The sequence below is a fragment of the Rhinopithecus bieti genome, unplaced genomic scaffold (assembly GCF_001698545.2).
Source record: "Rhinopithecus bieti isolate Rb0 unplaced genomic scaffold, ASM169854v2 scaffold_35077, whole genome shotgun sequence".
Taxonomy (NCBI): Eukaryota; Metazoa; Chordata; class Mammalia; order Primates; family Cercopithecidae; genus Rhinopithecus; species Rhinopithecus bieti.
Window position 1 is genome coordinate 389015 of NW_016814799.1, and position 23472 is coordinate 412486.

Genomic DNA, 23472 nt, shown 5'->3' on the forward strand with positions numbered 1-23472 from the left:
TAGATTGTTACATCAAACACAATAAAACATGATCACAAAACTGCTTGGTGCAGTATATATAAGCCTATATCATAAGGAAGTGATGTAAATCTGCCTTAGAATTCAAGCTTTTCAATTCTATCCCCATTTTATAATATTTTCAATATTGTGATTAAGCATTATACAATATAATTAATTCTATTATGCTGGTTGCTTAACAATCTTTGGGATTGGCAGGTGTTTGGAGAAAGCTAATGGATCTCAATCGTTTGAGACTATGAATGCTGACAACAGGAATCCCAGCTATCGATTCTGCTAGCATTTATCAGCGTGCCCGATCGTTAAGACTTACCAACACAGCTGCAAAAATCCTACCAACAGTACAAATGGCTCTGGGTTTTCTATAACCTCTGTCTCTTCTCTCATCAGTAAAATGGGAATAAAGGTGTTGCAGTTGCTGGGAGGTCTAAAACAGATTTGGTGGAGTCAGGCACACAGCCAATCAGGTGTACTGTGGTTAAAATGAAATTCTTAAGTGAGTTCAAGCGCCAGCTTTGCCACTTACCAGTTCTGTGACTCCTCTCTTCTTCTGCAAAATGCTAAAAATTTTATATACCAAGAACAAGTTAGCTGGCAGTGGGGTAAAGGTGTTATGAGGTCCTATTTTTCTTGCCTTTTACCTTAAGAGGTATTCTTATTTTTTTATTTTTTAGGCAGGGTCTTGGTGAGCTGCCCAGGGTGGTCTCCAACTCCTGGCCTCAAGTGATCCTCCCGCCTCAGCATCCCAAGTGTTGGGAATGGGACTACAGGTGCGAGACACTGAGTCTGGTCTAAGAAAAGCATGTTCTTTTTGGTTTTTTGTTTTTTTGAGACCGAGTCTCGCTCTGTCGCACAGGCGAGAGTGCAGTGGAGCGATCTCAGCTCACTGCAACCTCCGCCTCCCAGGTTCAAGCAATTCTCTTGCCTCAACCTCCTAAGTAGCTGGGATTACAGATGTGTACCACCAAGCGCAGCTAATTTTTTGTATTTTTAGTAGATGGGGTTTCACCGTGCTAGCCAGGATGGTCTCGATCTCCTGACCTCATGATCCGCCTTCCTCGGCCTCCTGAAGTACTGGGATTACAGGCGTGAGCCATGGCGTCCAGCCAGAAAAGCATTAAGGTAACTCTCCTCTGCTAAGTAGTTACATCATGCCAGTTAGTAGATACATTTTCCTCAACTGAGGAAAACAGTCAAAATTTACTGAACTCCCCAGGTACTTCAGCTTCTGCATTCCCTGATGGTTCAAGGTCTCTGCTCTCTACTCAAGAGATTGAAATAAGCTTGTTATGGCTTTAAGAGATGGTCTTCGCCGTGTGCAGGGGCTCACGCCTGTAATCTCCGCACTTTGGGAGGCCGAGGAAGGCAGATCACTTGAGGTCAGTTCAAGACGAGCCTGGCCAATATGGCAAAACCCCATCTCTACTAAAAATACAAAAACTAGCTGGGTGTGGTGGTGGGTGCCTGTAATCCTCAGGAGACTGAGGCAGAACTGCTTGAACCCAGAAGGTGGAGGTTGCAGTGAGCCGAGATGGAGTCTGGGCAAGAGCGAGGTTCCACTTCAAAAAAAAAAAAAAAGTTGCCAGCCAACAAGTTGGGCAGAGAGGCTCATGCCTGTAATCCTGACACTTTGGGAGGCCAAGGCAGGCAGACTGCTTGAGCCCAGGAGTTTTGAGACCAGCCTAGGAACACAGTAAAACTGCTTCTAAAAAAAACCAAAGATGAGCCAGGCATGGTGGTGCCCACCTGCAGTCCCAGCTACTTGGGAGGCTGGGGCAGAGAATCACTGGAGCCCGGGAGGTGGAGGTTACAGCAAGTCACGACTGCACACCAGGCTGGGCAGCAGGAGTGAAACCTTGTCTGAGCTGGCAAAAACACTACATAGTTCCGAAGAAAAATGAGGTCTGAATTTTAATATTCTGGTCTGGATAATAAATCCAATGTAGATCAGAAACTATACCCTTGACCCAAGGTTTTATATACAGTAGCTCACTCATTTGTTAAATAAGGAGTTCTGAGCTCTCAAAGATACCATTTTGAACCGAACCATTTTTAAAAGAACAGAGGGTTTAAAACAATCTTAAAAGGTTCCATTCCAAGGAACTAGAATACCCAGGTTTCTATCCCGTGAAACTTGCTGATGTAAAGGAGATACTATAATAAGGATCAAAAGGATATTAAAGGTTCAGATAGAAGGGTCATTCCTCCCAAACCACCCCTAAGTCTTAGCCCACAAAGGGAAGGACATTATGCTCCAATGCAGCGGTAGAGCTGTCACCAATAAAATTCTAGCAATCAGTGACCACCAATTGTTTCTTCAGAAAAAGTAACCCACTGGCTGGGTGTGGTGGCTCGCACCTTATTACCAGCACTTTGGGAGGCCGAGGTGGGTGGATCACCCGAAGTCGGGAGTTTGAGACCAGCGTGAGTGACCAACATGTAGAAACCTCGTCTCTACTAAAAAATACAAAATTAGCTGGGCATGGTGGGGCATGCCTGTAATCCCAGCTACTTGGGAGGCTGTGGCAGGAGAATCACTTGAACCCAGAAGGCGGCGGCTGTGGTGAGCTGAGATCGTGCCATTGTACTCCAGCCTAGGCAACAAGAGAGAAACTCCATCTCAAAAAAACCAAACCAAACCAACAAAAAAAAAAAAAACAAGAAAAGTAATCTAAAATTACAGGTCTCCAAAATACCATACAGAAGCAAAATTTGTATACTAACACATTATAACAGAAAAGAAAAAATCATACATACAGCAAGTCTTTTCATTTTATTACTCAAAAAAGTTTCATTTTTTTATTTAGCTTTCTGACTCTGTGCTTGTGCCTTCAACACTTTCACAACGATTTTCTGCTCCTCGATAAGGAAAGCACGCTTGATCCTAGAAACGAAAATACCAAATTAATCGTTTCTTTAAAATGAACTTCATTTTTTATTTAGCATAGAGAAGGCAAACATTGTAAAAGAACTAAGCAAAGCAATCAGGGAACTCAGGAAACTACGGGAAGCCCACAAATACAGAGTAAAACTTAAAAGCTGAAATTCATTTAAAGCAGGATAATCCTTCAATTTCATGCCAGTAGTTATCTGTCCTCCTCCTCAGTCAAGATAAACTATAAAGTCATCCCCACAGGAGACCACTTACAAGAGCTCTAATTTATTGTTAGGATCCAGGAATAGTAGTATTTCTTGATTTGCAAAATGTCTTAGAATATTTTAACCGTATTTTTGAAAATTCCCAGTAAAAAACAACACAGAAGGGGCTATGTGCTACAAACTAAATTAAAAGGTAAAGGGATATTAGCAAGAGACACCTCACCAAGAGCAAGGATTTTAGAGCCTGTTTACGGCCAATTCTACCACACACTAGCTGCACACTGGACAAGTTACCTTCTCTATATTAAGGTACAAAATAGTTTCACACCTATTTAACAGGGAGTTTATGAGGATTAAATTTGGAAAGATTTTCTCATCTTTGAACCTCCACCCGGGGAGTGCATTTTACAGATCACTATCATTACAGTGTTGCACAGGACCTAGCAAAAAGTAGGTCTTCCTAGCATTTGTTCAATCGGTTACCAAGAGAGGTAAAGCACTCCTCTTGCTTCAACTTAAACCTTCCCCCACGCCATTTCCCATTGGTAACCCTGGTTATCAAATAACCTAGCCTCAAAACTCTGGGTTTTCTAATTTCTTCAAATCTCCCCCAAGTGATCCTATCAGACACACATACAACTGATGTCACTTAAAAATTCCCTTAACTTACTCAAAGCACAGACCACATGCAGACCTGCTCAGCATCACAGCTAACAATGCTAATTTCTAGGCTATCCTGTAAACCTAAGTTCAAATCTTCAGGAGATAAGGCCTGAGAATTTGTATTTTTAATAAATTTTTAATAAATGTGCCCAGGCCAGGCGCAGTGGCTCATCAAGCTTGCTCAATCCCAGCCACTTTGGGAGCCGAGATGGGTTGCGATCACGAGCGTCAGGAGATCGAGGACCATCCTGGCCCCTAACACAGTGAAACCCCGTCTCTACTAAAAAATACAAAAAAATAGCACCGGGCGACGTGGCAGTGCCCTGTAGTCCCAGCTACTGGGATGGCTGAGGGCAGGAGAATCTGGCGTGAACCCGGGAGGCGGAGCTTGCGGTGAGCTGAGATCCGGCCACTGCACTCCCAGCCTGGGTGTTAGTCTCAAAAAAAAAAAAAAAAAAAAAAAAAAAAAAAAAAATATGTGCCCATCTGATTTTGTGTTCAGCAAAGTTTTAGAATCAAAGGCTGGGGGGAAAAGCCAAACTTCTTCAGCTTTAAACTCATGACTTAAATCCAATGTACATTTCCATTTTCACCCACAATGTGCCAGATCAGTCTGTCCTTTCCTTGCCTGGAATGCCCTTTTTGCACTCCAGGCTGGGCTACAGAGCGAGACTCTGTCTCTAAATAAATAAATAAAGCTAATCTACCTTTTATTCTGTAAAATCCCTCATAATCTGGCTTTTCTTTTTTTGAGACAGTTTCGCTCTTGTTGCCCAGGCTGGAGTGCAATGGCGCAATCTCAGCTCACCACAACCTGTGCCTCCCAGCTTCCAGCAATTCTCCTGCCTCAGCCTGAGTAGCTGGGATCACAGGCATGCGCCACTACGACTTTTTGTATTTTTAGTAGAGACGGGGTTTCTCCATGTTGGTCAGGCTGGTCTCAAACTCGCAACCTCAGGTGATCTGCCTGCCTCCGCCTCCCAAAGTGTCAGGATTACAGGCGTAAACCACCGCACCTGGCGATAATCTGGCTTTTCTACCTTTGTTGTCCATCATCTCCTGAAACCCTATGCTCCAGGCACATGAGAACACACAGCTCTTCTGTTCCTACATTTTTAACACCTTCCACACTCCATCTAAGTTTGTCCAAATCACTAAGAGAGACTTTCTTACCCACCTCCTGAACAAAACCAAGTTCCTTTTAATCTCCACATCTAGCATAAATATGTCCCCAAATTGTTACTCTGAATATCATTTCTTGCTTTGTGCAGCATCAATTATCCATAGTGAAGGAAGGATTCTCAGAATGCAACTGGTTTAAAATGAATTGTTTCACCATTGTACTGATTAGCAGACAGTGTAACACACACACACAAGAATCTGCTAAAGAAAGCCCATTTAAGCATTTAACTTACCTGTCACGAACACATTTAGCACACATGGAACCACCATAGGCCCTGCTGACATGTTTCTTTGTTTTGGACAATCTCATAAGAACTTTAGGTCTTACAGCACGAACCTGCGTTAAGAAAAACATTAAGATTATTTTGTGATGCTTTAACAGAAATTTCCCTAAATTTTGTTAAGTGTTAAAGGCAAGTTTAAAGTAGGTTACAAACGGAAATGCTGTACTGATTTATCTGAAAGGCATTTCACCGCATTTCTCAGATTGGTTTAAAGTCTATGTTTTTGGCAGATTTGGCTCATGGATGATTAGTAATTCTCAACCCTCTTAGTGGTAACCTCTCCTTGATTCATTCCACCATGAAGGGATGAAAGCTCAACAAGTTCAAGACTTGTTAGGCTGCTCAAAGTAAAAGGTACACTCACCCCTCGAAGTCTGCCTGGGCACACACCACATGCAGATTTTGGTGCTTTCCCAACCTTCTTGGTATAAAGGTAAACAATTCTATTACCAGGGGTTCGGGACCTAGAAAGTGAAACAGTCAATAGGTTAGCATTTTGTAGAGTAAATGATAATATATACTTAAAATTTTTAGAAATACTTACAGCCTAGTTTTGTTAGAGGCTGTATTGTAGGAAAGCCTACGTCGGTATGTCAAACGCTGGACCATTCTGAGTGCCTAAATTAAGAACAGAGTAACATCAAGTCTTTCCATTGTAATAGTAAATAAAATCTCAAAACAGCATCATGTGGTTTATTTCATTCACGTACAAATCCTTGTACGTAACACCCTTAAATTAAGATGTATCATTTATGAAAGAGTTCCACATTTCAAAACTACTTGTATTTAAAGGTGACCGATAAACAAGAGGCCAAGAATGTTAGCTTTCCTGATGGTAATCAAACGTGGTACTTCCTTAACATTCTGATGACCAGGCTCCTTACTCAGAGTCTGATTTTGTTTGGAGTGGTGTCCAGAAAAGGGCTACGAGGCCAGTTGGAGAAACACTGCTTTAAACAAAGACACAAGAAGTGAGCTCTGAAGCCCAATCCTTAACCATGCCATTTATTGGGAATACATAGGGCAAGGAGCTAGCCTCCTTATCTCTAAAATGGGAATTCTGCCTACTTTATACAGCTGTCATTAGGACTAAACGACGTGAGCTATTCCTCCCAACACAATGCCTGGCACATGTATCAGGGTTCAATGTCTTGCCCTAAAGCACCACCTGCGTAAAGGCATACCCTTTAATACTAATTTTGATATTACCCAAGTTTCCTTGGGTTATGGCACCTGCTTTCTTCCCACTTCTGGCAACTTGATGTTATTTAGCAAATCGGTTATACAGATATGCGTATGAGCAACTTCGTTAAGTGAACTACCCAAAGTAAAACATAATCAATATTTGAACTAAGTAAGTCTTCCCATTCCACACCTTGTAACCACTTCATTTCATAACAATATTTTGTTATTTAAAACAGCCTGCATTTGTCGTCACAAGCCTCTCACTATAAAATTAAACTACAACAGAACTACCAGACGCCAAAACTTGACACGTAAAGTCAGTGCAAGTGATTTATGAAGCCACTATTCTGTTTGCATTTCCAAAAGCAAGACAGAAACTTCTCTCTCACTAACACATTTTTCTCTTCCTAGACATGGTCCTTGGAAACAGAAGCCAAATAGCGAAACCACCACCCGAACTTGCCGGTCCCTGCCCTCCCAAAGACTAACGAGGTGTACAGGCGTGCTGTGGAAACGTGGGTGCAAAATCTGAAAACGTTCGGCGATTTCCCAGTCTCAGACCGCCAAACCACAACTCGTTTGTCTCCAAACGCTGCACTTGGAAAGGAGCAAAGTCCCGGGTGGTGAGCTCTGGCTACTCGCGGCTTTGGAGGGGCCACCAAGAACAAGGGATTTCCGAAGATCAAAGAAAGGAACTTCCTCACCACCAACCTCCCTGTTGTGCCCCTTACCCCTACGCCAGCTCAAATGAATGCCCCTGTGAGCTCTAGGATTCCTCGGCTCCTCGGATGGCAGCCGATTGTGAAGGAAATAAAAACAGGGAAAAAAGAACAACAGCCATACCTGCAGACAACGTCCCCGGAAGAGGAAGAAAAAAGCTTTTGCGAGTTCAAAGGTCAAATAGAATTGCGCAGGACAGGAAGTTGCGTCGAACCAGCGGCGCGTCGGAGAGTGCGCATCCTTGTTGTACGGAAGCCGACGCACCTCTCCGAAGTGGGCGGAGATGCAGGGAACCGCCACGTTGTACGGCAAGTAACTTGCCGCCCCTCTGTGGGCGGGGTTGCACACTGGCTGTCTCTATCAAGGCCACACAGAAACCTATTGGGAATCTCTGTAGAAACAAACGCAAATGACAAGCCGCAAAGGGCAGAGGTGGGACAAAGTCAACTTCCTTCGTTTTCATGGAAGCTACATGTTTAATCTAAAGGACTCCAGCTCTGTCATTAGACCTGGGTTTAAATCCCAACTCTTGACATTTATGGTTAAGGGACCTTCGAGGACCTTCCCTTCTTTAACCTTCCCTTCTCTTTCATTGTCATTTATTCAGAGCACAAGCTTTACAAACAAATTGGGATTTTAATCAAGTGTCTGATAATTATTAGCTGTGTTACTTTGAGCAAGCCCTTAAATGTCTAAAAGGAAGATACTAGGAACTACCCTGCCGTGTTATGTCATGATCAAAGGCATTATGAAGTTAAAGCACTTAGCACAGGGCCTTATAGAGAGGAAGTGCTCAGTAAATGATTGCTAATCTTATGATTATGTACAAAGAGCTACTTGAGGCTTTTCATGGGTGGTAAAGTTTAACCTTTAAAACAGTATGTAAAATTTTACATTAAGTGCGTGTGTGTATTTTTCTGAGAGGAGGGTCCCTGGCTTTCATCACCCTGTCAAACGGATTCATGACCTCTAAAAAGTAAAGAACTCTTTGCCTGGGCTCTAAGGGAGAATGCTAAACGGGGCCTTTAAGTTTTTAGTCTTAGATTAGGCTGCCTGGAAACACACCTCAGAGAGACTTGAGTGTTGGTTTATGGGGAGCGCTCTTACAATGCACCTCCAGGAAGCTGAGAAAGGCGGGGTCAGGTGATTCACAACGTGGTTGCAACTGAGGCCGCAAGTGTTCCAACAGGGAGCTCTGGAATTAGAATAAACATCATAGTTGTCCCAAACAAGCTAGGAAGCTCTGCCTTTGTGCTCCCACATCAGCCAGTTCTCGGCATGCTGCTCCCTGACCATGGGTGAAGCACTTTCCTGAAGCTGAAGGTAACGTCCAGTGAGGAAGAGAGCTGTGAGGCAGCTGCATTGCCCCAGAAGAGAGGATTTGGGTAGAATATCCCAGTACCCACTCAAATTTCTTTCTAGGGTTTCTAATCCATCTGGCAAATGAAGAAAGCAGGCAAGTGACTGAGGGCATGTAGTCTGTCTTGAACTGTGAGGCCTATTAATTCTATCAAGCCTCACATCGCTGCCATCTTTGTCACAACACCAGATGGAAGGCTCTGGTTATATCCTTCCCTCTGCTCACTCTCAAATAGCTGCTTCTCCCCTGACCTTGTCATCAGCTGCTTCCCTCTTTTCCAGTCCTTTGATTTTTGTCTTCTGAAATCTTTTTCGTCTCTGTGCCAGGCATTGAGATGGAAGCTTGCATAGAGAGACAAATGTGGTTTTTGAATAAGTGCACTAATGAATGTATTTACTTGCAATATGTTCTCTATATTTCAAGAGAGACTTTGCAGAGCAGAAGAGAACAGGAGATGGGAGCCCTTGCCACACTATATTGTTGTTTACATCACTGTCCGTGCCTTCGCCCACTCCAGTGGATAAGAATAGTGGTCTCATTATTGTAGTTTTCCCTTAAGATACTTAATCCAGTTCCATAATACTATTTTTCCCTCTCTTTAAATTTGTATTTGCATTTTTTCTTGATCAGTCTTGAGAGAGATATGGCGATCTTATTAAAAACTTCAAAGACAGCCAGGTACAGTGGCTCATGCCTGTTAATCCTAGCACTTCGGGAGGCTGGTACAGAAAGATCACCTGAGACCTGGAGTTAAAGATCAGGCTGGGCAATATAGCGAGATGCCCATCTCTGCATTTTTTTTTTTTTTTTTTTTTTTAATTAGCCAGGTGTTGTAGCACATGCCTTTAGTCCCACCTACCCAGGAGGCTGAGGCTGGAGGATCACTTAAGCCTAGAAGTTTGAGGCTGCAGTGAACCATGATTGTGCCACCATACCCCAGCCTGGGCAACAGAATGAGATCCTGTCTCAATAATAGTAATAATAATAGATGTATGAAACTTTGGTATATGACAAAGGTAATAGATTGGTGGGGAAAGATTTGTGACTATTCAGTAAATGAAGTCGGGAAAAATGGTTATACATATGAAAAGAAAAAAATTGTATCCTTAAGTCACTCTACACAGAAAAAAAAAAAAAGAAACCTTAAATGAGTCAATAATAAGGCTTTAATTTATTAGGAAATATAGGTGAATATCTTATAGACCTTGGAGTAGAAAAGGATTTTTTAAACAAGACACAAAAAGCACAAACTCAGAAAAGACCAATAAATCTGACCACATTACAATTAATAGCTTTCATCCAAAAACCCTTAAGTAAGCAAATGTTAAACCTCAAAGATTCCCAGTCCAAGCCAAAAAAGTGTGATAGGTTCACCTTATTTTAATTTCACAAAAATTTGTAAAGTATGTATTAAGTGCACACAGAAATTAATGAACAGAGAACAAAGAGAGATTAAAAAAACAAATGAGGTTATTTTAGGCCGGGTGTGGTGGCTCACACCTGTAAATCTCAGCACTGTGGGAGGCCAAGACAGGTGGATAACTTGAGGCAAGGAGTTCGAGACCAGCCTGGCCAACATGGAGAAACTTCGTCTCTACTAAAAATACAATAATTAGCTGGGCGTGATGGCAGGCGCCTGTAATCGCAGATACTCAGGTGGCTAAGGCACGAGAATCACTTGTGCCTGGGAGGTGGAGGTTGCAGGGAGCCAAGATTGCACCACTACATTTCCGCTGAAGTTTGCCAGCCTGGGCAACATAGAGAGACTCTGTCTCTAAAAAAAATTTTTAAGGGATTTTGTACATGTGATTATGATTACTAATCTGTAGACTAAAAATGAAGCCAAAATTAGAAGGAGAATGAAGGAATGTGTTGCAAGACACCAACAGCTTTTGTTATGCTAAAAATAGAATTCATTATTGGCAGTTGTTTTTCCTTTCTTTCAGTACTTTGAATATATAATTATATTGGATTTTCTTTTTTACTTCCATAATCTATTGAGAAGTCAGAAATTATAATAATTATTTTTTTTTGCTTCTTTAAAGAGAATTTGTCTTTTTTCTCTAGTAGTCCTCTAAAACATTTTCTCTTTAGATTTAGTTTCTAGTAGTTTTAGTATGATATGCTTAGGTTTGCTCTTCTTTTTATTCTGTGGGTTGATAGGGACATTTAAGTCAATATCTTGATCTCTTTCATGAGGTTTAGAAAATTCTCACCCATTTATTTGTTCAAATATTGTTTCTGCCCTATTCCCCACTCTCTTTCTGGGACTGCAGTTGCATACTGTATCCATATCACTGTATCTCAAGATATTTCTCCTGGTAATCAGTTGCTGTGTAACAAACCATTGCAAACTTAGTGGCATAACATAACCATTTTAGTATGCTCATGGATTACATGGATCAGGAATTTCTACATGGTATAATGAGAATAGTTTGCCTTTACTATGTAATGATTGGAGCCTCAACTCGGGGGTAACTTGAACAGCTAAGGTGTGCATGGGTTCTCTAGAGAAACAGAACCCATAGGATATACATTTATTTATTTATTATAGGAATTGGCTCATGTGATTATGAAGGCTGAGGGGCCCTGCAATCTGCCATCTGCAAGCTGGAAAACCAGGACAGTTGGTGGTATAAGCCCTAGTCTGAGTCCAGAGTCCCAAAAGCCAGGAGTGCTGATGTTCAAGAACAGAGAAGATGAATGTCCCAGCTTAAGCAGAGAGAAACTTCACTCTCCTCCACATGTTTTTCTATTCAGACCCTCAACAAATTGGATGATACTCACCAACATTGTTAAGGCAATCTTCTTTACTTAGTATACTGATTCCAATGCTAATCTCTTCTGGAACCACCTTCACAGACACACAGAAATAATGTTACCAGCTCTCTGGGCATCTCTTAGCCCAGTCAAGTTGACACATGAAATTAATCATCAGGCTGGGCATGGTGGCTCACACCTGTAATCCCAGTGGCTTTGAGAGGCCAAGGTGGACAGATTGCTTGCGTTCAGGAGTGTGAGACCAGCCTGGGCAACATGGCAAAACCCCATCTCTACCAAAAATACAAAAAGTTAGCCAGGTATGGTGGTGCACACCTGTGGTCTCAGCTACTCAGGAGGCTGAGGTGGTAGGATCACTTAAGCCTGGGAGGCAGAGGTTGCAGTAAGCTGAGATGGCACCACTGCACTCCAACCTGAGTGACAGAGTGAGACCCCATCTGAAAAAAAAAAAGAAATTAATCATCACGGGGTGGGGGTAGAGGGCGGAATTATCTGAATTCTTTTTCATTTAATGCCTGGATTGGGCTGCTTCAAAGGCTGGGCTCTCATGTGGAACTGTCAACCAGAGCAACTACATATAGCCTTTCTATAAAGCTTAGAATTCTCACAAACAGCAATTTGGTTCTGGGAGGGGGGTTCTCAAGAGAAAGCATCTAGGAAAAAAGCATTCTAAGAGTAACAACAGAAGATGCATGGCCTTGGAAGTCACATAGCTTCACTTCAGTCATACTCTATTGGTTAATGGTGTCACAAACCTAAGAAGATTTGAAGGCAGTAGACATATATCCTCATTCTTGATGGAAAGATTATCAGTGATTTAAAGATTATATTTTAAAACCATCATAGTTTCTTTCCCTCTCTTTAATATTTAAATCTTTTTGTTCTTACATGCCTCATTCTGTTTTCTTCTGACCTGTCTTCCAGTCCAGCAATGTCCAATGTGCTGTTAAAAACATTGATCAAGTTTATAATTTCAGTTATTACGTTTTTCTATTGTAAACTTTCAATTTGTTTCTCTGTTTATATTTCCTATTCTAGGCTGAAATTTTCAGTCTTGATTTTTTTCCTTGAATCTTTAAACACATTTAGCGTAGTTATTTCAATGTTTCGTTATCTGGGTTTTCTTAGGATCTCTTTCTACTGTCTGATGTTTCTTTTGGTTTTATGAAAAATTGATTTTAGGTCCTAGATATTTACTCATTTTCTAAGACCACATTGTTTTAATTCAAGATGCTTTGTATCATATGATTTAATATCTAGTAAGACTGATCCCTCCCAATGTTGTTCTACTTTTTCAGGGTTTTATTGACAATTCTTACTGATTATTACATACACATTTTAGCATCAACTTGTTTAACTCCAGACAAAAGTTGACATTTTTATGTGTCAATTTTGTATATTAACTTCGGGAGATTTGACATCTTTATGATCCTGAGTCATCCTATCTAAGAACATGGAATATCTACTTGCTGTGTCCTTAAAGTTTTATCCCTAAAAGCTCTGTACATTTCTTATTAGTTTTATCTCTAGGTATTTTATCTATTTTGTTGCTAACATAAGTGGTATACTCTTTCCCACTACTCCATTTAATTGTTTTATTTTAAATTGAAGGCTATGGAGTTTTGTCTATTCGTGTATGCCCTGGTACCTTACTGAATTATCTTATGATTGGTATTAACTTTTTATTGATTTTATTTTTTTCAGATATTACCTCTTCCTTTCTAATTCTTACACCTGTTGTTCTATCCCATTGGCTAATATCTCAAATGCAATATTAAATAGAAATAGTAGTCTAGATTAATGGCATTTTTGTCTTATTCCCAAATGCAGGAAAGCATCCATGTTTCTCCACTATGACATATGTTAATAAGAAAATAGCCACTGATTACCATTTCTTTTTTTAAACCATGTCAGGAATGGATATTAATTTACGAGTTGTCTTCTCACTATCTATTGAGAGTTTAAATTTTCTCCTGCCACTTATATTAAAGTATAGCATATACACTTATGTACAGTATATAATGCTTGGGAATGATAATGAATGACTATGTTACTGGTGTATGTATTGACTATACTATACTTTTCTCATTATTTTATTTATTATTATTTTTTTGAGACGGAGTCTCAGTCTGTCACCCAGGTTGGAGTGCAGTGGTGTGATCTTGGCTCACTGCAACCTCCGCCTCCTGCTTCAAGCTATTTTCCTGCTTTTAATCTCTTTACTTGATCTCTTAAAAAATGCCTTTATTAATCCTGTGATTATTTGTGAATAGGCCAATTATAGTCATGTGTTGCTTAACGACAGAGATACATTCTGAGAAATGTGTTGTTTCATCTTTGTGTGAACATCATAGAGTGTACTTACACAAACCTAGATGGTAGAGTCTACTGCACACCTAGGCTTTATAGTATAGCCTTCTGCTTCTAGGCTACAAACCTGTACAGTATGTTACTGCAGTGAATAGTGTAGGCAATTGTAACACAATGGTAAGTATTTATGTATGTACACATATCTAAACATAGAAAAGGTAGAAGAAAAATATGGTATAAAAGATAAACAATGGTACACCTGTGTAGGGCACTGACTATGAAGGGAGCTTGCAGGACTGGAAGTTGCTCTGGGTGAGTCAGCGAGTGAGTGGTGAGTGAATGGGAAAGCCTAGGATATTATTATACAATACGGTAAACTTTATAAACACTACACACTTTATATACACTATATATATTTATAGTGTATATATAAATATAGTGTATATATAAATATATAGTATATATACAAATATACAAATATATACTGTATATAATATATAAAAAATATATAAATATAAATATATAGTATATATTTACACTATATATAAAAGTATATATAGTGTATATGTATGCTATATATATTTTATATACACTAAATTTATAAAAAATTTTCTTCAATAATAAACTAACCTTAATAAGCTTACTGTTACTTTTTTACTTTATAAAGTTTAAAACAAATTTTTAGCTTTTTGGTTTTTTGGTAATAACACTTAGCTTAAAACACAAACACATTGTACAGCTGTACAAAAATACTTTCTGTCCTTGTATCATTACTCTATGAGCTTCATTCTCTTTTTTAATTTTTTTTAAGCCCTTCTGTTAAAAACGGATACACGCACACATTAGTCTAGACCTAGACAGTGTCAAGATAATCAATATTACTGTCTTCCTCTGCCACATCTTGTCCCATCTCGTCTTCACGGGCAATAACATGCATGGAGCTGTCATCTGCTATTATAACAATGCCTTCTTCTGGAATGCCTCCTGAAGGACTTGCCTGAGGCTGTTTTACAGTTAAGTTTTTTTTTTTTTTTATTTTTGGTAAGCAGGAGGAGTACACTCTAAAATAATGAGGCCAGGCATGGTGGCTCACACTTGTAATCCCAGATACTTGGGAGACTGAGGCAGGAGAATGGCTTCAACCGGGAGGTGGAGGTTGCAGTGAGCCAAGATCACACCACTGCACTCCAACCTGGGTGACAGAGTGAGACTCCATCTCAAAAAAATAACAATAAATAAAATAATGAGAAAAGTGTAGTATAGTCAATACATAAACCAGTAACATAGTCGTTTATTATCATTCCAAGCATTATGTACTGTACATAAGTGTATATGCTATACTTTTATACAGCTGGCAGGATGGTAGGTTTTTCTACACCAGCATTACTGCAAACATGTGAGTAACATGTTTTACTATGATGGTTGTGATGGCCACCACATCATTAGGTGATAGGAAAGTTACAGCTCCATTACAATCTTATGAAACCACCGCCTTATGTATGCAGACTGTCATTGACCAAAATGTCATTATGCAGCACAAGACTGTATATAAGTTACATTACATTTTGTGTATTAAAAGGATTAACTGGTTCAGTGTAAACATTTAAAATATGTCATGGCTTGCTTGAGCTGTAATTTAGCAACAACTTTTGCTACAAAGAGTTAAAATATCAGAGCCACTCTAAATAACCACTGTAAATTTTAGAAATAGGAATTTGAAACAAATTAGATTTTTCTAATAGAAATGTTCTGAGCCTAAAGCCCTAAAGGGGAGTAAGGAAACCAATTAACTTTAATTTAAATAATCATGTCTTCAGTAGCAAATGAGCCAAGTTCTATTGTTAAAGAACAACTGTACTAAATCCCTGAAATGTTGGATTCAAAATGGCATAAATGCAGTGGTTTCACATCTTACTAATGAATTAAGTTTCTATTGGTCATTGTAGCCTCTGCTTGTTGTCTTAGTGGACATTGTTTAACTAGAGTAGAGGAAGGGAATGATTGAGATTAAGGGTAGAATAATTATGTGCAATTCCCATTTATGTTCCTATTGTTAGTAACTTTTTAAAAGCAACCAATGAAACAGCTAATAATTCTATTCCTGGGAAAATTAAGAAAATCTGAGCAAAGCTTATTTTCTTCTTCTAAAGCTTGTATATGTAGTATATGATTTTCTATTTGTACTTGCTATTTAAAAACAATGTATATATAATGACTGAGGTCACCATGCTGTTTTATATACAAACATGCCCAGTATTTATAACCACAATGACTGAATTTCTGCCTATGTCTATAAGCATTAAAGCAACCATCAAAAAGTATTAATAAGGCATATATTATTAATAAGATATAATACAGTAGATACTAAACTCATGCCTGGAGTTTTATTCTGGATGAGATAATGTAGTAGAGTAGGAAGAGAATGAGTTTGGCAAGCAGTTTGAAGCCAGATGATGGAAAGTTTTAAATGCTCTGCTTAAAGGCTTACATTGTTTCTCTTGTGCCTTCTCTTTTGATTTCTTTCTCCTCACGTGCTACCTTTGTGACCTTCAGAAAGCAAGTTAACCTCACTGAGACTGTCTCTTTATCTGTAACATGGAAGTGGGAATCCCATATTGTGGGTGTGCTGGGGGAATTAACGGAGATAAGGCACGTGGCTGAGGCTGGCACACCATGGCTGCTCAATAGATAATTGGTGTTAGTATTGTTTTCTATAAATGAAATGCTGCCTTCTGTTCTTCCTTATTAACCAGTTTTGCACATCACTGTTACATCTTATACCTTACTAATGTTTGGTGGGTTCTTAGGAGAACCTTTTATTTCCTTGTGGTATTTTGGGGAACTCTAGAAAACCACTATAGAATTTATCAAAATGGAAAATAGCATGGATTGACAAAAAAGGGCAAAAGGAGTTAAAAGGATTAGTGTGTCAACTCCTTAACTTTCTGGAGATCCTTTTTTTTTAATTTTATTTTCCAAAACGTAGCCACTGCCTTTGCGTCTTGCTCCATGACCTGTGTCTTGTTCCAATTATTTATGCAAATGAAGACAACTGTTTTCCTATGAAAGCTTGGTGAAAGGATGCTATAGAAAAATCCAGTGCATTTTCATTATTGCTTGCTCAACAGCAATACTCTTTTGTAGCAAGAAGAAAATAATTTTGCAAAATGCTCCCCACCCCACATGAAAAGTAAAAGTACATAATATCATGTTTGTGTTGAAACTTTTCTTCCAAAATGTCATAACCCCATACGAAAGAGAATTAAAATCCTGTTATTTTAATTTACATCTAGCCACAAGATAAGTAAAGTTATCATTGAAATTCTAATTAAATGGGATGATTGACTAAGGTAGCACATCAAAGAAGAGAAGTGAATATGATAAGTCGAAGACTTATTAATTAGTCTGCGTGGAAGAAATTCCAGGGATGTCAAGCTGAGCCTGCTGCAAGGAGAAAAAAAGCAGACAAGAAAACGTTCGTTTCTTTGAAGTTAGGAACTGAGATAGTGATGGAGGTAATTGCGTCTGACTGGATCCAGTAATGAAGAGCTGTAAATCAGACCGCAGAATCGAAAGGAAGATTCAAGTAACGAATGTGGCTGCCTCCCCCTGCTGTGAAGAAACAGAATGCAGAGCGCACTAATTGACCCAGCCTATTTCCCAGTAGTTCTCTGTTATTATTTATTAATTTTTAATTTCTGAATTATTTACATCCTGGGAAATTATTCTTGACAGCCTGTTAGGCGTGCCAAAGTTAATGGAGGATGAAAGGACTGGTACCAGAATTAGCAGGGATGTAGTCACAGGCTACTGGATTTAATGATTTTGGAAAGAAAAATTGATTTCACACAGCGTGTCACTTTATACTACTTTAGGGATACACCAGCTATTTGATTAATTGAGGAATAACCAATTCAAAGTATATTTGAAGTGTAAATGAGTCATAGTGCTCAGCTGTTTACTTTTCTCTCTTTCTGAGAGATCTGAATTTTCTTCAAGCTGATGTTTAAAAGCCGATGAAGACACACTTGCATGCTTTGAATGCGCACCTGTTTGATTCGTATTAAACTCAGAAGGGAGGAAAACCCTGAAGTACATGAGAAGATAGTTTCACTTATTTTTTTCTCCATTCTAATCGCTTTATGTGATTTCTTTCCTCCAGCATATAGCACAGCAGTAGTTGCAATCTGCATCCCTTAAGAACGAGGCTCAAGAAAGTTTCTCATTTGCTTTATGACCTGTGAGCACAATCAGAAAGAAGCAGTGCTTGCTAGTGAATAGAAGAACCAAGTAGAAAAGATGTATTAATAGAAAACAATGACTTTAATGAATAAGGGAAGAGGATTAATCTATTAGGAAAATGAGGCAGAAATATGCCATCGCCATCCAGGCTAAAAGCCCTGTGTCATTTCTGTCTTCTCCCTTTCCGGGCTCCCTCATTAGCCACCCTCTTTGTTCAGCTATCTTTGGCCTAGTCCTCTAACTGGTTTTCTTAGGTCAAGTCTTCCTCTTCTGTTATATTCTATCTTGGTGGTTCTCAAATTTTAATGTGCAAACAAATTGCTTGGGGCTCTTGCTACTGTACAGGTTTAGATTCTGTGGGTCTGGGATGGGGCCTGAGATTCTGCATTTCTATAGGCCCCCAGGTAAAGCCCATGCTTCTGGTCCCTGACCACTCTTTGAGCAGCAAGGTTCTACAAAACTCTGACAGGCACATTTTCTTTAAAACACTGATTTTAACCATGTAACTCTCTCATTCAGACAATTTAAGTGATTTTCAGTGCCTACAGTTAAATACAGATTCCTTAGCGTGGCATTCAAGGTCTTCTGAATATGACCACAACCTGCCCTTGTAGGCATATCCTATGCTTTCCCATCTCCAGGCTTATGTTTTTGTTTTTTCTTCTTTGTGAAACACCTTTGTCTTTGGAAATTCTACCAGTGCCTCAAGGCATATTTCAAATTCCACATCCTCAGTGTTGGCCCACTCAATAAGACATGAGCTGTCCTTCAAATTCTTCCGCTCATACCTTTTACTTTTCTTTTAAAACTGGTTTCTTGAGAAAGGACAGATGTTTTACCTCTTTCTTGCTGTGTGGTATCTTCAGTGTCATATAATTGCTATTCATATTGCAATTTCTCCCTGTTCACATACAGAATTGTGAGTTATGTAAGAGTAGGGACTGTTCCTCTGCTTTGCAGAGCACAGAGTATGTATCTCACAAATATTTCAGTTAAACTGAACTATGTAAGAACATTCTCTCCATAGTCGTTCCTACTCTTACAAATGTGCAGCATCTCTGAAATCCTTCAGAATAGCTCACAGATCCTGATTTTTTGTTAATTTATTCATTCATCAACTTACCCATTTAGTCATAAGCATTTGAGGGTTCTTTTTGTGTCAGTGCAGTGCGAGGGGCTGGAAATACTGAAGTAAAACAACAGTCTTTCACTCCTAAGCTCCATTGATTCCCCCTCCCCGCATTTATGTCCTGCTCCCCCACTTCTATATTTACTAATGTCAACCCCCAAATATAAATTATATAAGCAATAATTCTGTCTGGGCACGGTGGCTCATGCCTGTAATCCCGGCACTTTGGGAGGCCGAGGCAGGTGGATCACTTGAGGTCAGGAGTTCAAGAACAGCCTGGCCAACATGGTGAAACCCCATCTCTACTAAAAATGCAAAAATCAGCCGGGCATGGTGGCAGGCACCTGTAATCCCAGCTACTTGGGAGACTGAGGCACACGAATCGCCTGAACCCAGAAGGCAGAGGCTGCAGTGAGCTGGAATCATGCCACTGCCCTCCAGCGGGTGACAGAGTGAGACTCTATATTAAAAAAAAAAATGAAAATAGAAATAAATTATATAAGCAATAATTCATATATATTTTTAAAAACCAAAATTCTTCCTGAAAATTCTTGTAACTGTTGTAGGCTCAAGCACCATTACCTCAGAATATGGACTTCCATGAATCCTGAGAGACTTTCTGCTGAATCTGGACCTTACATTCATTTTTCTCTCGAAAGGATTTAAAAACCCTTAAAGCCTTGGCCATTCACTACACTACATTTCTCACCTCACCCCCACCCCCCAGCACCCATTTTTCAGCCTTACATCAGTTCTCAAACTGTTGCTTCTACCTGATCTAATCTCTCTGAGGGGAGGGCACTTCAACATATTTAGAAAACTTACCCCTTCGTTTCTTCTGTCCTCTTATTCTGTCTGTTCTATTTGTGTTTCGTGCCCCTTACCCGACCCTGATTTCCAGCCTTAATCCCTATACCGTACCAAATGCAGAGGGAAAAAACATTTTTTAAAAATTTCTAATTTTGTATCTTTCATAAAGATTCAGTCAAGAATAAACCACAACAAGCACGTGTGACACAAAGTGTGTGACAGGAAAATGTCCAGGAGTCTAATTGTCTAAACTAATTAAAAGAGACCAAAAAATTATATCATGATTCTTTAGTTGCAGGCAACAGAAGCCAACTCTGGGTAACAAACAAAAAGGGAAAGAGAAGGATGCAAGGGCTGCTCAGAGAATAGATAATATTATAAATGTTAATGACAATAATATGAGACTGAAGATACCACATACTAAGAAAGAGGTAAAACATTTGTCCTTTCTCAAGAAAACAGTTACAAAAAAAAAAAAAATGTAAAACAGGTATGAGAGGAAGAGTTTGAAGGAGAACTCATGTCTTACTGAGTAAGAGAAGGTTAGAAAAGCCAACCTTGATTCTGGTTCTCCTTGAATCCTGGCTGTTCAGCTTTTCCTCCACTGATTTTTACCAGTGGAAGGCAAGGAACTCTAAATGATACAAGAGACAGTTGCAATAGCAGGTGCTCAGTAGAGGGTTGCTCATCATCCATGTGGTTTTCAGATATGAGCAGGTGAGTTTTACTCTTTCACAGCTCTAGAAGATTTACTAAGAAAAACATCCTTAAAGAAAAGGCAGTCAAAGAAAGTTCTAATGGCAATATTTATTAATATTACTTAAAAGGCCAAACTCTGTAGCTGCTGAGATAAAGCAAAATGAAAGTAAAGAAACTTTGGTTGGGATGTTTTAGGCTGATATGTTTATATCACCATATGAATGAGTGATTCAACCTACTAGTTATTAAGGAATATTACAACGCAAAAGCAATGTGGTTCTGGTGTAAGGATAGACAAATGGAACAGAGGGAGAGTTCAGAAATAGATCTGTGTGCATATGGGAATTTGATATACAATAAACGTGGTAAAAAATGGAAAAGAATGCCTTGTTTAGAATATAGTTTTGGGAAAACTGGCTCACATCTGGAGAAAAAGCTGGACTTTTACATTACGCTATACAAAGATGGACTCTAAATGAATTAAAGACCTAAATGAGACAGGTAAGTATTCAGAACCAGTAGAAGAAAATAAAGAATTACCTTTGTGAAGTTTATTAAACCATTGAAGTACAAACAGTAAGTGAAAATTGATGATTTAGCTACATTAATGTAAGGCATTTTGTTCAGCAAAGGATACCAAAAACAAAGTTAATAGACAAGGAGAAGAAAGTTGCAACATCCAAAACAAAGGATATTTACATCAGTGCTGTCCACTAGAAATAAAATGTGAGTCACATATGTAATTTAAAATTTTTAGTCACATTAAAAAGTAAAACCATTCTGGCCAGGCATCGTGGCTCACGCCTGTAATCCCAGCACTTTAGGAGGGTGAGGTGGGTGGATTGCTTGAGCTCAGTTCAATTCCAGCCTGGGCAATATGGTGAAACCCTGTCTCTACAAAAAATAAAAATAAAAATTAGGCATGGTGGCTCGCACCTGTAGTCCCAGCTACTTAGGGGGCTGAGGCTGGAGGATCACTTAAGTCCAGGAGGCAGAGATTGCAGTGAGCTGAGATTGCACCACTGTACTCCAGCCTGGGCAACAGAGTGAGAACCTGTCTCAAACAAAAAGAAAAAAAAGAAATGGATAAAGTCATTGTTGCTGATTTTTATTATGAAGAGTTTCAATTTCAACATAAATTGTTGTTCCTGTCTGGCTAAATCACAAATAAGCTCTTCCGTTCTTTTGGAGTTTAAAATTTAGCTTGTTCATATGTAGTGTGATATCTGTGAGAAAACATAAATCATATTGTTATTTTGTCTTTGATTATTGAATATTCCTTCCAATTCAGGAACATGTTAAATTGGAGTTAAAAGTATTTTCTAAAAATTCTTCCACAACTCTATCAACGAGCACAGGCAGAGAACACAAGATTACAAAAATAATAATCTTCTATTTCTTTCAAAAGTTCCATAACTTGGCAATGATTTATAGCATTAGTGTATAGATACTAAATAACATTTATTTATTTATTTATTTATTTATTTATTTATTTATTTATTGAGATGGAGTCTCACTCTGTAGCCCAGGCTGGAGTGCAGTGGCGCAATCTCAGCTCACTGCAACCTCTGCCCCTCCAGGTTTAAGCAATTCTCTGCCTCGGCCTCTGGAGTAGCTGGGATTACAGGTGCACGCCACCATGCCTGGCTAATTTTTTGTATTTTTAGTAGAGGCAAGGTTTCACCATCTTGGCCAGGCTGGTCTTGAACTCCCGACCTCATGATCCACCCGCCTCAGCCTCCCAAAGTGCTGGGATTACAGGTGTGAGCCACCATGCCCAGCTATTTATTTATTTATTTTGAGACAGTCTTGCTGTGTCACCCAGATGGGAGTGAAGTGATACAATCTCGGCTCACTGCAACCTCTGCCTCTTGGGCTCAAGCGATTCTCCTGCCTCAGCCTTCCTAGTAGCTAGGATTACAGGTGCCCGCCACCATACCTGGCTATTTTTTGTATTTTTAGTGGAGACCAGGTTTCGCCATGTTGGCCAGGCTAATCTTGAACACCTGACTTCAGGTGATCTGCCTGCCTCGGCCTCCTAAAGTGCTGGGATTACAGGTGTGAGGCACCACGCCTGGCCCTAAATGACTTTAAAGTAATTGTACTCCATAACACTTTTCATACAGTGTGCTTTAAAAAACTGAGCACAGAGATTTTCAGTACATATCACACAGTGGAACAAAGCAATAAATGAAATAAAAATCTCTTGTCTTCCCATACCAACAAATCTGGACTTTTACCTAACATAGATGGGCCACCCTCTGTCGTTACAGGCACAAATTCTTCTTTGATGGTTATAAAAGATGAGAAACTACTCCAGAAATTTTCATGTTTTTAATTCCAATTTAATAAAACTTCATAATTTTGGAAGTCCTTTGAGACACAAGTATACCCAAAGTATTAATAGACATTGTCTTTTTTTTGAGATGGAGTCTCACTTTGTAGCCCAGACTGGAGTGCAGTGGTGCAATCTTGGCTCACTGTAACCTCCACCTCCCAGGTTCAAGTGATTCTCCTGCCTCAGCCTCCTGAGTAGTTGGATTTCCAGGTGCCTGCCACCATGCCTGGCTAATTTTTTTTTTTTTTTTTAAGTAGAGGCGGGGTTTCACCATGGTAGCCAGGCTGGTCTTGAACTCATGACCTAAGGTAATCCACCCGCCTCGGCCTCCCGAAGTGCTGGGAATACAGACGTGAGCCACCATGCCCTGCCGACATTGTCTCTTATATCACATCATCCGAAAAGTACTTGCAATTTTTTGAATTGTTAATCAATTGATCTTTGATACTGTATTGTTAGAAAGTTCTTGTAATCTGTGAGCCATTGTTTAATGGCTTAGTTGAAGGTCTTTCACTTTTGTAAAATATCTTTTTTAGTCTTTTCTCATAATTTTCTAGCAAAATTTCCACAACTGAAATAATTTGTTTTACTATCTGACTAAAAATAACTTTCATTTTTCATCCCTCTCTTTCCCCTCCCTCCCTCCCTCCCT

The 23472-nt window shown here is 39.4% G+C and overlaps 2 protein-coding genes across 7 annotated transcripts in view; one reads left to right on the forward strand and one right to left on the reverse strand.

Moving 5' to 3' along the window:
* Positions 1-2772: 2772 nt before the first annotated feature.
* Positions 2773-7313, reverse strand: RPL34 (ribosomal protein L34). 2 transcript variants are annotated; one of them, XM_017852384.1, is made up of 5 exons: positions 7275-7313; positions 5791-5864; positions 5611-5710; positions 5196-5299; positions 2773-2902 (listed from the first exon to the last, which is right to left on the reverse strand). In XM_017852384.1, exons 2-5 carry the CDS (start codon positions 5853-5855, stop codon positions 2818-2820), a joined length of 354 nt encoding a protein of 117 aa, XP_017707873.1. In that variant the 5' UTR covers positions 5856-5864; positions 7275-7313; the 3' UTR covers positions 2773-2817. The 2 variants fall into 2 exon arrangements, with proteins under 2 accessions (XP_017707873.1, XP_017707875.1); XM_017852386.1 differs by lacking the exon at positions 7275-7313 and adding an exon at positions 7163-7251.
* LOC108515460 (uncharacterized) overlaps positions 7303-23472 on the forward strand; it is an 86497-nt gene continuing 70327 nt past the window's right edge. The window contains exon 1 of one of the 5 annotated variants that reach the window (XR_001881531.1): positions 7303-7583. Coding sequence is in view for 1 of the 5 variants with exons in the window: in XM_017852383.1 (XP_017707872.1) it covers positions 7561-7583 (23 nt within the window). In the remaining 4 variants the exon portion in view is untranslated. The remainder of the gene's footprint in view (positions 7584-23472) is intronic. The other 4 variants (XR_001881530.1, XR_001881529.1, XR_001881528.1 and 1 more) reach the window with 4 other exon arrangements.